The sequence below is a fragment of the Herpailurus yagouaroundi genome, unplaced genomic scaffold (assembly GCF_014898765.1).
Source record: "Herpailurus yagouaroundi ecotype Mexico unplaced genomic scaffold, PumYag 184, whole genome shotgun sequence".
Lineage (NCBI taxonomy): Eukaryota > Metazoa > Chordata > Mammalia > Carnivora > Felidae > Herpailurus > Herpailurus yagouaroundi.
Window position 1 is genome coordinate 37647937 of NW_024412415.1, and position 16240 is coordinate 37664176.

General features: G+C 56.2%; 1 protein-coding gene across 1 annotated transcript in view; it reads right to left on the minus strand.

Moving 5' to 3' along the window:
• The window catches only part of HCN4 (hyperpolarization activated cyclic nucleotide gated potassium channel 4), a 42877-nt gene that overhangs the window by 25971 nt on the left and 666 nt on the right, over positions 1-16240 (minus strand). The window contains exon 2 of the mRNA XM_040493213.1: positions 15667-16240. This exon is cut by the window's right edge and continues 16 nt beyond it. Within this exon, the coding sequence (XP_040349147.1) occupies positions 15667-16240 (574 nt within the window). The remainder of the gene's footprint in view (positions 1-15666) is intronic.

The following is a 16240-nucleotide window of genomic DNA, read 5'->3' on the forward strand; positions in this document are numbered from 1 at the left end:
GCCTATCCCGTGGCTCCTTAACTGGGCTCCTGGGCGCTGGGTGGGGTCCACATCCCGCCACCAATCCACTCTCCATGTGTTGCCAAGCCCAGAGGCCTTCTGTGCTCCCAGCTAAACCAAGTTCCTCACCGTTGCCCCCCGGGGCCATCCTGATCTGGACTCTGCCTCCTCCCCGTGTCTCATGACCCTTCCTCCTCTCGTGGCTCTGCTCCAGACATACCAGCAGCTTTCAGTGCTCCACGTACACTACGCCTCCTGTCCTCTAGCGCTTGCCTACACACTGGTGTCTGCCTGGATCTCTCCTCCCCACCCCTGCCCACCCCAGGCTCCTTGGCTCAGAGGCGTCATTTCTTTGTATCCTAGGAAATCTGGTTAGGTGCCCCTTGCGTGTGTTGCCCTAGCATAGTATTTATCACACCACGACGAAATGGTGTGTTTTCATCTCGTGGTCTATGCGCCTCTTGGAACTTGGCACAGGGCATTCAGGGCCTTTTGCATGGTAGGTCCTGACAAATGTGTGAATGGATAGGTGAATGAATGAACGAACGCAAGCCTTGGGGAACAAAGCTGAGTGACAGGTGGCCCAGCAGAAGCTGCGTGAAATGGCAGCTCACTGAGACCCATGAGGCTTTCATAGGGCCTCGGATGATCAGGGTGGAACTTATCCTGTCCAAACCCCGAAGACTCCAAGACTCCCAGGAACATCCGTCAGAGAATGGCCCCCCTACCTGGTGCTGAAAACCATGGTGGAAAATTCACAGAGAAGGAAGGGCAGAGTTGAGGGGGCAAGGGAGACTAGGTGAATGAGAGGCCAGGAGACGCATGCGGGTTGGGGTTTCTGACAGAACGGGATGACAGGAGGAGCTGGCGGGGGGACACAGTGGCTTCAACGTAGGCATGACTATTTCCAGCCTGACCAGCGCAGGCACCTGGTAGTCGAACACCCCCTCATTAAGGGCATGGCCTCTCATGAGGATTTTAAGGATTCTCCCTCCTCCCCAAATAGGCCTAGCACAGAGATCCAGGAGGTGGGGGTGGGCAAGGGGAGGGGGCGAAGGGCAAGAGCAGCAAGGAGGCTTCTCCTAGGATCTTCTCCTAGGGTCCCCCTGTGTTGCCCCCACCTTGCAGATCCAGCATGAGTCTTCTGTCCTCAGCCCCGCCACATGCTCCCCGAGAGCAGAAACGATTGCTCTTCCTTTTCTGAGATGTGAACACAGAGCTGGGCCTTGGGGGTGGGTGGTGGGGAGGAGGGCAGTGGCCTCTCGGTAAAACTGTCTTATCGCTAAAGAGATGGGTGGCTGTTGCCAGTGGGGGGGGGGGGGGGGAAAGACTGCCAAAAATAAAAATGAAAAAACTACCCTAAAATGTTAACGCTGATCACTGCTACGTGGTGGGATTATGAGTGATTTTGTTTTTCTCCATCACACCTTTCTATATTTCTTACATTCTGTTCTATTTCTAGATTCTTTATTTTCTTAAAAGTGGGCAAATATTCCCTTTATGAACAAAACTCCGAAACCTGCCTTTAACCGATGACCATGCCCCATGCTGGGAGGAGTCCCCTCGCGTGTGTCAGGAGACAGACACACTGGGTCCCCGGGGGAAACTCTTAGGCAGCCAGAGTAAACATGCAGAAAATGTGTTAGCAAGACGGGGAGGTCAGGATGAGCAGATTTTTTGGAGGAGGGCAGTGATGAAGGAGGGAGGGAGGCCATTTGAAGGGCAGGTGTGATAGGCAAAGGAGACCACGTGCCCGCCCACAGCACACACGTGGGCACGCACACAGGCGAGCTGGCTTCCTTGTCTTCTCTCCCTCCCAACCTTAAAAACTGGATCTTCAACCAATCCTTCCCTGCCCCCCACCCCGTCCAGGCTCCTGTTCGTTATTCTCTGAGGCGGTGCAGCCCAGCGCCCTCACCACCCCACCCCTACTGGAAGAAGCTGCCAGCAGCCTGTCTGGGGGTTGGGCGGGGTGCTCCCTGCCTGTGCCCCTGGGCTGGCATTGTAGGCTCTCCCTGTCCCTCAGGCTGGAACTCCGCCATCCGGCAACCAACCAGGGCCAGGCTGGGCCCACAGGTGTGGCGTCTGAGGGCATAAACCCCCATTCTCACCGCCCACTCTTTTGACCAACCACCCTGACTTGGGGGTCTCCCCCCTGTAAAAGATGAATTGCTCCCTTCCTCCCACCAGCCTCTGGCCACTAGGGCTCTATTTTTAACCCACCTCAAACCCTCTGACTCAGAATCACAGGGCTCCCAGGTAGCTGCTCCCTCAGCCGGCAGCCTGGGGCTGCCTCCAAAACAGATTCGGCACCAAGGGCATCTGGTGCTTGGTTTATGGGTGGCTAGCTGCGATTTGGGCGCATTTTTATTTTCTAATTTTTCTTTTCTTTTTTTTTTTTTTTTTAATTTTTTTTTTCAACGTTTATTTATTTTTGGGACAGAGAGAGACAGAGCATGAACGGGGGAGGGTCAGAGAGAGAGGGAGACACAGAATCGGAAACAGGCTCCAGGCTCTGAGCCCTCAGCCCAGAGCCTGACGCGGGGCTCGAACTCACGGACCGCGAGATCGTGACCTGGCTGAAGTCGGACGCTTAACCGACTGCGCCACCCAGGCGCCCCTTTATTTTCTAATTTTTCTATGTGACTTGAGGAACAAAATTTGTTTTTGTTTTTGTTTTTGAAGTCCCAAAGAAGACCCATTCCCCCGTCTCTTTGCGCAGTCCCTCCCTGTCCTGGGGCTGAGGCCCTAGCCTTTCAGCATACAGTGAGGGCTAGACTCCGCTATTCCCCAAGCAGAGGTGAGCTGAGGGCTGTAACTGATGGAATCTTCCCCTTCTGTGATCTTTCAATCATACAGCACAGTGCTTCACAAACCTTAATATGCACACAAATCACCTGGGGCTTTCACCAAGACACAGACTGGGATGTACTAGGTATGGGGTGGGGGCTGAAATCGGCATTGCTGATAGGCTCTCTAGTGACCCCGAGGCGGCTGATCCAGGGACTACACCAAGGAGCCAGGCTATAGCATATGGTAGGGAGGTCAGGCATTCTAGTGTTTAAATACCTGGCTGTGTGGCCTTGGAAAGATCACTTAACTTCTCTGAGCCTGTTTTCTCATGTGCACAATGAGAACATTAATCCCACCTCACAGGATTCTGGGAGAATTCAGTGAGATATTCATAATCTGCTACACAGTGTAAATACTCAGCACATGCATGCTGTTACCATCACCATTATTATTCTTGTGACCACTAACATGCAGGTCCTGGCCTGAGGGCTATGGGGATACTGACGTGTGTGGACTGGTCCCACCACAAGGAGCCCTCAGTGTGGTGGATGGACAGACCCACCCCACACGGGAGCTGATGATCCAGACCAGTTCCATGGGCAGATGAGGCCATAAGCCGGCGGGGGCGGGTAGTGAGGGGATTGTCTGGCTGGGGATAGCTGGAGGGGAAATTCAGCCAGGCTTGAGACAGGGACAGAGAAACGGAGCAGCACGGCCTGCTGGGCACTAAAGCCCCACACAGGACATGGCCCGAGTGTGTCCACTGGTCAGGAAGGTCAGTGTTGTGGTTACGGGAAGGAGGTTTACGCTGCACAGCAGAAGGAATCTAGGCCAGGGGCACACGAGTCTTCGGTTCTAGTCCCCTCTCCATCTCTCACTTGCTGTGTTCCCCGAACAAGTCCCTGCCTCTCATAATCCTTTTCTCAGTTTCCCCACTAATGAGAGAGGATGGAACCAGCCGATCTCTGAAGACTCGCCAAATCCATGCATCTCTGCAGTGCAGAGGCTAGAGGCCAGCCAAGGGCAGCTGGCCAGATGGAGAGCTCGCTGAGAGAGAAGTATAAACCGTAGAGAACCCTGACACCCCGTCCCCCAACCCAACACTGGTCTGCAGAGAAGGGGGGGGGGGGGGGGGCCACCCGAAGGCCAGACTGAGAAGCCATGAAGTTTGCAGAGGAAGAAAGTTCCTCCAGGCAAGGGACTGTGGCTGCACCTTCTCAAAGGCACAACTGAGCACGGGCCCCGCCATAAGGAATACCAAGATATCAGCCCATCGCTCCTCCGATGGGCTCAGACTTCCTCTGGAGACCCTCAGTCTGTGCATGCACAGATACGCTAATGTAAGAGGAAGCACACATAGCCACACACACGTGTACAGCAGGGGTCATCTACGCTCCAGCGCTCCGAGCTGCCACGACGCTGTGTGCCTTCAGGCCAGCAGCCTAACCTCTCTGAGCTTCACCCAGCTCACAAGACCATTTGGGGAAAAATGGGGAGGGAACTAGCAGTTGGAGAACTTACCCGCCCAGCTGACAGGAAACAAAGAAGGCTCAAGCACAGCTGTCCCCTCTCAGGAGAATGGAACAAAAATAGCGTACTGCTGTGGAGTAGCACGTGAACTCAACCTCGGGGGATCTCAGGTAGGGGCGCTCACCTGCTCCTGAGCGAGGGAGCGCCAGTGTGAAGGGGGAAATGAGATGGATTCAGGGCAGAAGTGGTGCTCCGGTGACAGATGAGGCTAACGAGGACAAGGACGCCGCGGGAGGGCTGCCCCACAGAAAGTAGCTAAATATTGACTCTAGGAGGGTCTACATGGCCCCCTTCTCGCTGGGATGGGGGTTCCCTGGAGGCGCCTGGGCTCTTGAGAACATGAGCCAGATGGGACTCCGCTGCCTTCCATCTAGGAAAACACAGTGTGACAAGGACGCAGAGTGATGGCCATGTTCCCTGGGGTCCCGCCAGCCTCCGGGTTTTACGATTCTGATTGCTAACAGAAGAAAAGGTAACGACTCCCCGGAGAGGGGCCTATCATAAATGGGCTCAGATGGCGGGCTGGGGAGCAGGCATTTCACCCCCAGGCTCTGGGGAGCACCGGAGGGCTGAGGCAGACGAAGTGCACTCAGAGAGCTGCAGACTGCTTGCGCGGAGAGGGCCTTAGGGGTGCCCAGCTCACTGGCTCCTAAAGTGACAGAAGTAGAATCATCTGGGTGCTCCCCACAATTCTACCCACGCCGGCCCCACACAGGGAGGCCCAGGCATCCGTAATTGCATACAGCTCCCAGGGGTCTCTGCAGCCTGCCGATTTCAGCTCTGGGGTCTTGAGAAAACCCAACCCCTCTCTGGAAGCATTTTCAGATGAGGAAAGGCAGGCGCAGGGAGGTGAGGCCTCGGCTCAGTCCTCACAGCTGGACGGGGCAGAGCAGAGTATTCACTGGTCTCTTATGATGGGGGGAGGTCTGAGGTGGGGGGCTCGGCTTGTCCCCAGAAGCTGTGGAGCAACACAGAGGGATGAGGACTCCTCAGAGCCTCTGGGACAGGATAAACAGCTTGTCGCATCTCCTTCCCCTGCCAGTTCCAAAGCCGAAGGTGCTGCTGGCCTGCCCCGAGGACCCCTCCAGTCACAGCTGTCTACTACGACCTGTGCTCTCCACGGATCCTCACATCTAAACTCCTCCGAGGCCAGGTCTGAGCTTCCAGGAGGGGAAGACTGGCCCCCAGGAGAGATGGCTGGAGGAGAGGGGGGTGGGGTTTGCCTAGGGAACAAGAAAGCCTGCTCTCCACTCCCACAGGGGCCATGGTCTAATGGCGGAGCTCAGCAGACCACATGGATGCCACAAAACATACCAGGGAGCCTCCGGCCTGGCCCCCAGCACTGAGGGCTAGCAGAGCCTCTGCAGAAAGAGACGCGTGTGTAAAGAATTCCCACATCCCCAGGAGCCAGGGGCTGCACAACTCCAGGATCATGCCCCGATAGGCCTCGGCGGAGTCTCCAGAAAGAGGGAGGGAGGTTCTCATCAGCTCTACTCATCAGCAGTGCTGTCCCTGCCCTGCTGGCTCAATTTGTACTAATGGGGTCAGGATTACGGGTTCAATACCTATTTGGGCAATTAGCTTTGCTCTCTTCTCAGCCTCAGACGGAAGCCTGACCCTGGACACTGAGACAGGAAAGGACTTTGCTGAGGTCATACAGCGGAACAGGAAGGGGGTCAGGAGGGCAAACTCGGCGTGGAAGGGGTGGGCAGTTATAAGTCAGGAAAGCTCAGGATGAGAGGATCTGGGGGCTCCAGGGTGGGCCAGCCCCGATGCTGCACACACAGGCCCTAGCTGTGGAGTCTTCCCAGCTAGACCATGTTTCTTCTAAAAGGTGCTGGTGGCCCTGTAGGCTTGTCTTTCCTGTCCCTGCAGAAAAGAACAAGCACCTCGTATCCTCTGACAGACTATATAGGTGGGAGAAACCCCTGGCTGCCTTTGGCGATGAGTGGCCGCGGACGCACGTTAATCATTGACGGGGCTGCTCCAGCTTGCAACAGGGAACTGCAGGGTAATTACTTCTGGGCTCCAGGCCACACACTCAGTGACATTAATGCGGTGGCAACACCTGCCTTCCAGGCTGAGTACAGCAGGGAAACAGGGTCTTCTCAGAGGTTGTGCAGCTGGGGCCAGGAGAGCCGCCTGGGCCACAAGAACCCAGACAGTCCAGAGGGACGCACATACGCATGCAAACATATGCACACATACTCAGACAGCATCAGGGGCAAGACCCAGGGCAGTGGGGTCACAGTCCTGAAGGGTGAAGGGCAGAGCTTAATGAGTACAGGTCCGAAAAGGCAGATTTGGGGGCGCCTGGGTGGCAACTTGGGCTCAGGTTATGATCTCGCAGTTCGTGAGTTCGAGGCCCACATCTGGTGAGCTCGAGCCACGCTTGGGGCTAAGCACTGACAGTGCAGAGCCTGTGTGGCAGAGCCTGTGTGGGATTCTCTCTCGCTCCCTCTCTCTCTGCCCTTTGCTCACTCGCACTCCCTCCCTCCTCTCAAATAAATAAATAAATCTTAAAAAAAAAAAAAAAGGCAGATTTTGAGTGACCTGCTCTTAGTGCTTGCCAACACCCACCCCAGCCCCTTAGCTCCATCTCCCAGAAACCTACTTACAAGAAAGTGTGCTGAATGGTTCTCTCTTTCCTTCAAATCAGCTCAGATCTGCTTCCTCCAGGAAGCCTTCCCTGACCATCAATCCATAGTGATCTACCCTAAGAGGCGCTGAAATCCTATTCTCTTCTTTGCCAGGTAGGTAGTGACCCCCATCCACCATAGTGGGTGAAAGCGGTCTTGGGATGGAGCATCTGGTCTCTGAGGGGGCATGACCCCCCACCCCCCTCCACCTTAAGCTTGCCCCCCACCAGGCCCAGAAGACAGCGTATTAGCCAGCCCCATGTTATGCATTAATGTCTGAAAGCCTCTTCACGTAGACATAACACGTCCACCCACACAGATAAATGCTTAGACAGACACAAAATCATCAGCAGCCAATTATCAGGCCCCCACAGCTGCCGTGAGCAGACCCGGAGGCCCCGCTGCTGGCTCCACAGTTTGTGGAGCGGGGAGTGCAGTGGCTCGTCGGGAGCCCCTCCGTCAAGCCGCCACACGCCTCTGCCCAGCCCTGAGCACGGCTGTGCTGGAGCCCTGAGCCGGCTGCCTGGCTGGGAAGACAGACACCAGCCCCAAACAATACGGGAGCAGAGTGGGGCGGGGAGCCGTCACGTGTGAGATTTGGTGGCTCCGGCGTCGGCAGCAGTGGCACTGTTGTTTATTTCTAATTTGTACTTTACCTCCCAGAGAGGACCGGAGGCAGCTGGCTCAGATGCTAAGGGGTGTAGGCGCTCAGGGAGCCTGAGAAAGGGGAAGGGCACAAGGTGGGCTGGGCCACACGCCCACCTTGCCCAAGCCCTGGACGCCTCAGCAAGGTACTGACGTTGGTTCTGGGACTCTGTTGGAGGGCTCCAGTTCCTGACCTCAGACCAAGGCCTTATCTTGGTCTCAGGCTGAGCCCTGAGCCTGGTCACAGCATGGGCCCAGACCGTGGCCTCAGATAGAACCTCGACCCTGGACACACACTGAGTCCTAAACCAGGACTCCGCTTCCTCACTTCTCTGGAGGATGTGAGGAACAGACCACGTGACCACCTATTTCTCTGGTGGAGAGAACACAGATACCACTGACCACTCGTCCCCTTCCCCTAGGAACCCTAATCGCCCCTATTGAAGAAAGGTGCATCAACAGCATCTGGATATGGTGCCAAAATCCCAACGGCCTCCACACCAGTCAGGATCCTGGTCCAGCATCCCCAGGGGCGGAGCAGCCCCAGCGTGGGGAGTCAGGGCAAGCATGTCTCAGTCTGAAGTTGCTGATATGGAAAGACTCCCTTCTCACTGGATAAGCTTAAATTAAAAAGGGACTCTGAAAATACCCATCATCTCAAAATTCAGGCATGGAGCTGGGGCAACCAGAAAAAGCTCCGGTGAGAAGACCATTCAGGACCTCCGGCTGGGGTCTAGGGGTGGACTGTGGAACTTTATGATCTTTGCAGCCAGATGTTACATAACCCACTTGGGTTCCGGTTTCATCTCTGACGTGGATTTATTCTGTGACCCTGGGCCGGTGGCTTCCCCTCTCTAGTCCTCTGCTCCCCTTTTATTTTAAGTTTTTCATATTATTAGAGACAGAATGCGTGAGTGGGGGAGGGGGCAGCAGGAAAGAGAGAGAGAGAATCCTAAACACCCTCCACACTCAGTGTGCAGGCCGACTCAGGGCACCTCTCTGCTCCCCTTTTATAAAATAAAGGCTTTCGACCAGGAGCTTGCTAAGGCCTGTCCAGATCTGGTATTCTGAGGCCTGTTAAACTTCCCATGCCAGCACAGCCCCATCTCCTACAGCCCCTCCTCACCGATAATGTGTGGTCAAACATTGTCTCCCGTTTTTATTCTCAGGAGAATGTTTTTCTTGAACTACTTTTGTAGGCTAGCTTTTTAAAGCTAACAAAAAGAGAAGAAGAAGGAGACAAAGAGGGAGGAAGGAAGGAAGGAAAGAAGGAAAGAAGGAAGAAGGAAGGGAGGGAGGAAGGAAGGAAGGAAAGAAGGAAGAAAGGAAGGAAGGAGACTCAGTTTCTTTATCTGGAAACTGGGGGTAATAGAACCTATTGTTCAGGCCACTGTGAAGAGTAAATAAAATATGAGACATAAAAGCTTCTAACAGTTTGGGACATGGTACAGATAGTTCACAAATGGTAGCTATTGATCTGTGAATCCACCTGGCTTTAGTTGGTTTGAATCTAGGGTTGTAAACTCAGAAGCCTACAGGGGTCAGGTAGCTAAACGTGCATAAATGACACGACTGGGACCTTAGAGACAGTGGGCAACTGGAGAGCAAAAGTCACACTAAAGGGGGCAGCCTCTTGTCTGCTCCAGCTGCCTGCTATGGTGTGGGACGTGGGGCGAGAACTGCCAGAGCTCTCAATGTTTCAGAAGCCCGAGAGCCAAATTTTTATGTTACATCTTTCCATTTTAAAACACGGTCTCTGAGTTGTTGTGACACACCATGCTGCCCAAACAGAACACATCTGGGCGCTGTATTTGGTCCCTGGGATGCTGCTTAGCAACTTCTCGTCTAAGTACTGCTGTCACATCTTGAGTACCTTTGGTGACGGGGTACTCTCCACCTCTTTGTGCTGCTTCCTCCCCAATTCTGGACAGGTGCTGATGATTAAGAGTGTCTTTGAGTGGCCTCCTAGGCTTTGGGATCACAGATCTCCAGGGCCCTGGCAATGCTTTCCCAGTAAAGCCTGGCTGGCAGAGAACATCCTCTCCAAAGCCAAGGCAATGCCCCTGCCCTCCCCATGGCCTGCTCTGGCTGACGAACGTGGATTCTTCAACATCCCCTGGGCCCAAGCAGGACCGCCTGGCCGGCCTTAGTAGCCCTTCTATTAATTAGCAACTGGCAGTGGCAGCTTTGTCGGAGCCCTTGAGCCAAGGGGTGTATGTGCTGGAGCTGGCCGCCTCCTTGGTTGAACGACAAGCCCCTCCTCCCCGCCGCAGCGACCGGGGCTGCACCTTCTACTCTGGGTGAATTCCCCCATGATGGCCAGTGTTGTGACAGGGGCCGCTCGGGCTGTGAGGACACTGCCAGCTCTGTCATCAGTATGTAGACTTGTGCCTGCCAGGGTGGGAGGGGGCAGAGAGAAGTGACAAGTCCCACCCACCAGGGAGGCTGCTAGGCATGGCGTGGGGCAGTGGACGGGGCATTAAGATTCAGACAACGCCCCTCCACCACAATCTCAAGGCACCAAGGCAGCCGCTGTTACTGGATGTCTCCTTCTCTTCCGGGGCAGCCACTGTCAGAGCCATCTCACACTGACCCTCTTACCCTGACACCTCTGGACTCTCTCACTGACATCTGTCCCTTCCCAGAAACCTCCCTGCAGCACAGCAGTCACTGCTCCTCCAGCCGGGCCCGTTCCTCTGGCCTTTGAATGGGAGAGAAGGCACCCAGGCAAGGGGACAGGATGGATTCATAAGGGTCCTCTGGCCACCTGGCCTGCCCCTGTTCCTCCCATCCCAACAACCAGCATCCGGGGCCAGCAGGGTCCAAGCCGCAGTGCAGGCGGGGAGGCGGGTCTGTGAATCCAGCTCTCCCAGGCTTGCGGCTGACCTCTGTGGCGGAGGGTTGCTCAACCCAGTTCACAGAATTCACCCTGCTGTGCTCAGTGCCAGAGGCCAACTGGAGAAGACAGAGTCTCTGCCCTCAGGGAACTCAGTCAGGGAACGTGGGACGAGCATAGAATATACACCCAATCTGAACCCCGGTCCTACAAGCTTGGCTCTGGGCTGGGCACCAGCAGCATAGCATCACCTGAGCACTTATCAGAAACACAGAATGTCAGACCCCACCCTATTTCTGACCTAATGAGTCCGAATCTATAGTTTAATAAGATGCCCAGGTGAGCTGGATGCCACGGCGATGTGAGAAGCACCGCATTGGAACAAACACAGAGCTCCATCCAAATGCCCGGGGGTGTGTCAGGCAGGGACAGATGGATGATGGTGGCCGTGGTGGCCTGAGAGGACATCCCAGAAGACCCAGGGGCCCTACAGCATGGGAGAGGAGGGCAGAGGGACAAGCAGACAGGCAGGCAGACATCCCAGCCCTGTGTGAGGCAGGCCACCTGACAGCCCAAAGCGTCACAGCTCACAGAAGCTAAGGGAACAAGCAGGGGCAGGGTTGGGCAGGGGAGCAGCCCCCAGCCTCATCACGTGGTAGTCAGCCCACGGACTGAAGTCTTGCAAGGGGAGAACCTGGAGCCCAGCCCTCCCCTCCCAGGCGGTGCAAGGGGCCTGGCCCCATGGGCCTTCTGCGCACCTCGCATCCGGGGAGCACCTCAGCCCCGAGCTGGGTGCTGGCTTTTGCCACCAGCCCAGCCTCATCAGATCGAACACGTCCTCGTCCCCGGAGAATCCCGCTGCCCACTGTGCCAGCTGACAGCACGGCCCAGGCAGCTCACCTTGGAATTCCCCTCTGCACCAAGGCGCCCTTCCCCCTCCCCTGGCGCCGCAAGGCCTGCAGCTCTTTTAGGCCTGGCTCTCTACCCTACAACACATGGAGGGAACACCTATATTCCTATGTTCCCGTTAGCAGGAGCAGCATTCTTGCGCAATGGCCTCCAGCAAGGCCCACCCAGGAGGGACCTCAGAACCCCCACCCCCATCCTACCCAGGGCCAGGCCGCTCCCTCCTTCCTCCTCACCACCTCCTATGCAAATAGTCCTGCCCAGGGTTGGAGGGGAGAGGGATGGGCGTGGGACTGAGGAAACAGAAAAGTAACTAGTCCCCAGAGTGCCTCCTTCAGGCATCTGACTCTGCTCCATTTTCATTTCCATCCGCCAGCAGTGGGAGGCCCAGGCCTCAGGTTACAGAGGGCCCCAGGGAAGGCTAGCTCTAAGAGGCTGGCACTTGCCCCTGCCAGACCAGGACTCTTTCTGGGATGGTCTAGATAGAGTGGGGTTCACAACCTACATGGTTTTCAAGTTAGGGAGTCCACAGACCCCAGAAATTGAGCGTCATATTGTGTCTGGATATATGTGCCTTTTTCTCAGTAGAGACCCTATGGTTTCCAGCAGGTTCTCACTTAGGTCTCTGACACAGGTTCAGAACCACTGGTCTGAGCCAAGGATAGAGGCCCATCTGGTCCACTCGGGACTGAGGGAAGGAGGCAGTGAGAGCGGGGGCAGCGTGGCTCAAAGCAGCATCACTGGACTCTGACAGCACACTGGAGCTGCTTACGTCAACAGGGTGATCACAGTTGTACGAGTCGTGTCTGACACGAGCAACAAGATTCCCATTTCTCTAGGTGGGAAAACTGAGGCTCAGAAAAAGCTCACAACCCAAGCAGGGCCCCATAGCAGACAGGGCTGGGCAGGTGATAGGAGGTGGGCAATGGCAGTGCCTGGGGCCAGGGACCAGCACAAGAATTCAGTCTGAGGCCACCTTTGGGACTTATCAGGGCACTGGCCCAGGTTCCATGACTTCAGAGCCCAGCTGTTTCTGCCCCAAGGAAAGGACCTTTTAGGGCCCTTCCCTTCCTTACCTTTCCCTTCCTCACAGCCTCAGAAGGCTCAGGCTAGAAGAGGGAGGGGCAGAGGGCTGACAAGGGCCAAGCTTCTCCACTCTCAAGGCCAAACTGGAGTTTGGGGCCCAGGAGTAGCTCCAGAACAGACACCCCACATAGGGACTTCTGCGCCAGCCCACATGTCTACCCACGCAGCCCCAAGACATCTGCACAGACAGACACCTAGGCGTACACACCCCCAGGCAGACCCCCCTGGGCCTGACACTTAAAAGCCCAACAGGCTTCTGGGTCACCACTCCTTTCCTCTCTCTTTGAAAACACGCTGTTTTATTTGTTTCGGGTTTGCACTGCCAAGCCCGGGTCCCAGGACATGGCTCACATGGAAGGAAGGACCCATCCAGGATCCAAGAGTCCAACAAAACCTTAATTAGCAGTTTCAAAAGGCGACTGGGGAAGGGGAGGCCAGACAAACCCACAGAACCTGGAGGAGCCATGGAGTAGCTGGGGTCATGGTAAAGAAAATCACAGGAAGCCAAGAAAAGCCGAGTGTTAGTCATGGCCCGGGTTCTGCAGGTCCCTCAGAGTACAGTCTACTCCAGCCCTTGGAAGAGGCACCCAACCTTCCTCCCCCAGGAATGGGAGATGTCGGAAGCAGCCCATGACAGTGAGCCCTGAACTCCAAACCACAAACTCAATCTATCATGGTTTGCTGGCGATTCTTTATTAAACCAATTCTGCTGGATCAATGCTTCCTGCCCGTCAAAATGATGAATAAATCCTCAACTGGCCTGAGCAATGCTTGCAGAAGCTCTTGTGAAGGCTGAGCTAGGCAGTGGGGATTGGCTCTACATAGAAGCCCAAACAAGGCCAGTGGCTGAAACTCAAAGGACTGAGGCTTGGGGTGCTGAGGGTGGGGGTGACACTAGTTTGGTGGGTTTCCTAAGCTCAGAAAACTTAGCGAGGCCCTTGCCTCTTTGACCTTGTGTAGATGAGACCAGCTATTTTGGCCTAGAGGTATGACCACTGCTCCTCCAGATGCACACAGACGGTCTTTCTTGGATTTCTTTTCTTACACTCCACCCAGCCCCAGACAGCTACAAGGCTGCGCACAGAGATGTGCGCTTCCGGCTACCGGTCCCTGTTGCTTGTTGCACAAACCCAAATTCAAAGCCCAGTCTGACCCTTATCCTGTCGCCCATTTATCAATCATGCAGCATCCACCCTTCCCTACCCCCACCCCCACCACCCCCGCTCCGCCATGTCCTGGGCAGCCTGCAGTTAGTGAGAGATTCTGCAGTAGGGGGACTGCAGACAGACATGCCAAGATGGGCAGAGTAAGATCAGGAAGGCGGCGGGGAACTTCCCATTGATGCAAACAACCCAGCTCTTCACCATCCAGGGTAAGGAAGGTCCAGTTCCTAGAAGGTGCTCAATCAAAGCCTATGCTCTACAGAGGTCAGGCACGCCTGGGGCTTCCCCCTTGCACTCCCACATCCCAGGTGATGAGAACCTTGAACAGAGACTCTCAGACACGGAAGACAGTGAGGAAATGAACAAGGGGAGGGAAGGCCCCTCAACAATCTCAAGCGGTTGATATTGGCACAGCCCACCTGCTACCACATCCCAGAAGTTCAGAGGGAGGAGCAGAAACCCAGGACAACCAGAGGATGCAGGAAATACAACCCCTACCCACTCCTCCCTAGCTCAGGCTGGGATCCTTCAGTCCCAGTACTGACCAGAGGGAAGGCCACACTTTAGGAACCTGGCCCTGGGAACCAGCTACAGTTCCTGATGGTCTCTGTTCACTCAACTTGAAGACTATGCCTATCTGTTTAGCCTGTCCTCTGGCCTCCCACACGCTCTAGAATGGGAACCCTGGGTATTAGGGTTAGGAAGAACAGTCCCTCAAAAAAAGAAAGGCGGGGGGGCTCTGTTCACCACTATTTTAAGCCATCGAGTGTTGCCTGACTGGTCACTCCCAGCACGAGAAATCTCTCTCATTGGATGGAAAATGGCTTTGCTCTCATTACAAACCTGGCTTCCCTGGAGTTTGCAAAGAGGGCTCTGGGTTGGCAAAATGCTCATTTATATTGGCAGGCAAGCAGGGTAGGCAGGGAAGGGAGCTAAATAGGGGGCAGGGCTCAGAGAGAGAGAGAGAGAGAGAGAGAGAATAAATTAGACCCAGTTTTAAACGGTGAATGTTTTCAGACCCTCACTTCTGTCCTATGTATCACGAAAACTCGGCGGGGGGGACCCACTGGGGGACCTTAAGATCTTGACTGGGATAGGGGGGCATCCCTTATTTCAACTTTAGAGGCAATCACCAATCTCCTGTTTTGCAGATACCCCCACAGGCTCCAAGTGGTATCTACTCGGTCAGTGGCTTCTGACTCAGGTGATGGGGGAGGGGGCAGGGTCCTTTTCCCTGACTGGCAGTTACACCATGTGTTTGGGGACCCATGACTGAACCATGAGAGTCCTAGTAGCTACTGGAGCTTGGACTGGGGTGACAATGGGGCACAGGATGAGCCTGGGGTTACAGGACAGCTGCTTGTCAGTCAGGACACCAGGCATCTTCTCTGACCACTATGAGCAAGGTCATTCTGTCCTGCCAGTCTGGATGCCAGGTGCCCAGGGTGCCTGCTGCTGGCCCACCACTTGGCATGAGGGTCTGGGCCCAGGGTTAAGGTGGGCATGGTGGGCTTTTATCCTGGACTTGAGGCCCCAGTGACCTCACTCCTCCAGGGGCCTAGCTCTCCGTCCCCAGCTGCAGTTTCCCAAGGCACAAGAAGGAGATCCTAATGCTTGGGGTCAGTACCCAAGGAGCTGGCCCCTCTGCCAAGAGGTCTGTCTCTCTTCGTGGCCCTGCTCTTCAGGCTGAATGACCTGGAACTGCCTCTAGGATGGCCACCCTGACTCTGCAGCCCAGAACAGGGAGGTGGGATGTGTGGCTTAAAGCGGCAGAGCCATATCCTGGCTGCCGGCAGGGCTAGGCCAGGCTCAGAACACCTTTTTAGCCTGCCTCTAATGTGGCCTAGACCCCAAGAGGGCGAGGACTGGAGCCCGGAACAGAGAAGAAAGTTCCCAGCGCGGTGCAGGAGGAGGTCTGGGGGTGTCTTGGTGCCTAGAGGCGCCCCACTTCTCTCGGAGCTCCCCGCGCGAGGAAGGAAAGTTAACTCTGGCTGAGAGGCAGGGCTGAGAGAGGAAGCATGCCTGCCACCGCTTCAGGGAACCCATAGGATCGCCTTGGCCTCCTTACCTGAAGTCGCTGTAGGGGTGGATAATCCAAAATCCGGCCGACTTCACCCTCTCCTGCTCGCGCTCCACCGCTTTCTGGCTGCCAAACATCCTCAGGGAGAATTTGTTGACCCCGGGCTGGAGCATTGCCCCGAACTGGCGCTGCATGAAGCCGGCCTGGCCCAGGCGCACCTCGGCCTCGGGGAGGATCTGGTCGCCGGCGGCCGCGCCTCCCTCCACTTTGATAGCAGTGTCCACCGAGGGCTGCTCGCAGGAGGCGGAGGCCGGCTGCGGCTGCTGCTGGGGCGGCGGCGGCGAGGCTGCGGGCTGCGCCGAGGCGCCGGGGCGCTCGGGCTCTGCCGCCAGGCCCGGGGGCGTCCTGTCCTCACCGGGGGACGCGTCGCCCTCGGCGATGAGCCGCCGCTCCTCCGCGGAGTCATGCAGGTGCCCGTGACTGCTGCCGCCCCCTGCTCCGGAGCCGCCGCCGCCGCCCCGGCTGCCCAGCGAGGCCAGGCTCCCGCGGAAGCGCCTGCAGTCGCCGTTGGTGCTGGACTTGCCCGCGCCGCGGGCCGGCCCCTCGCCGTCCGCCGCCCCGG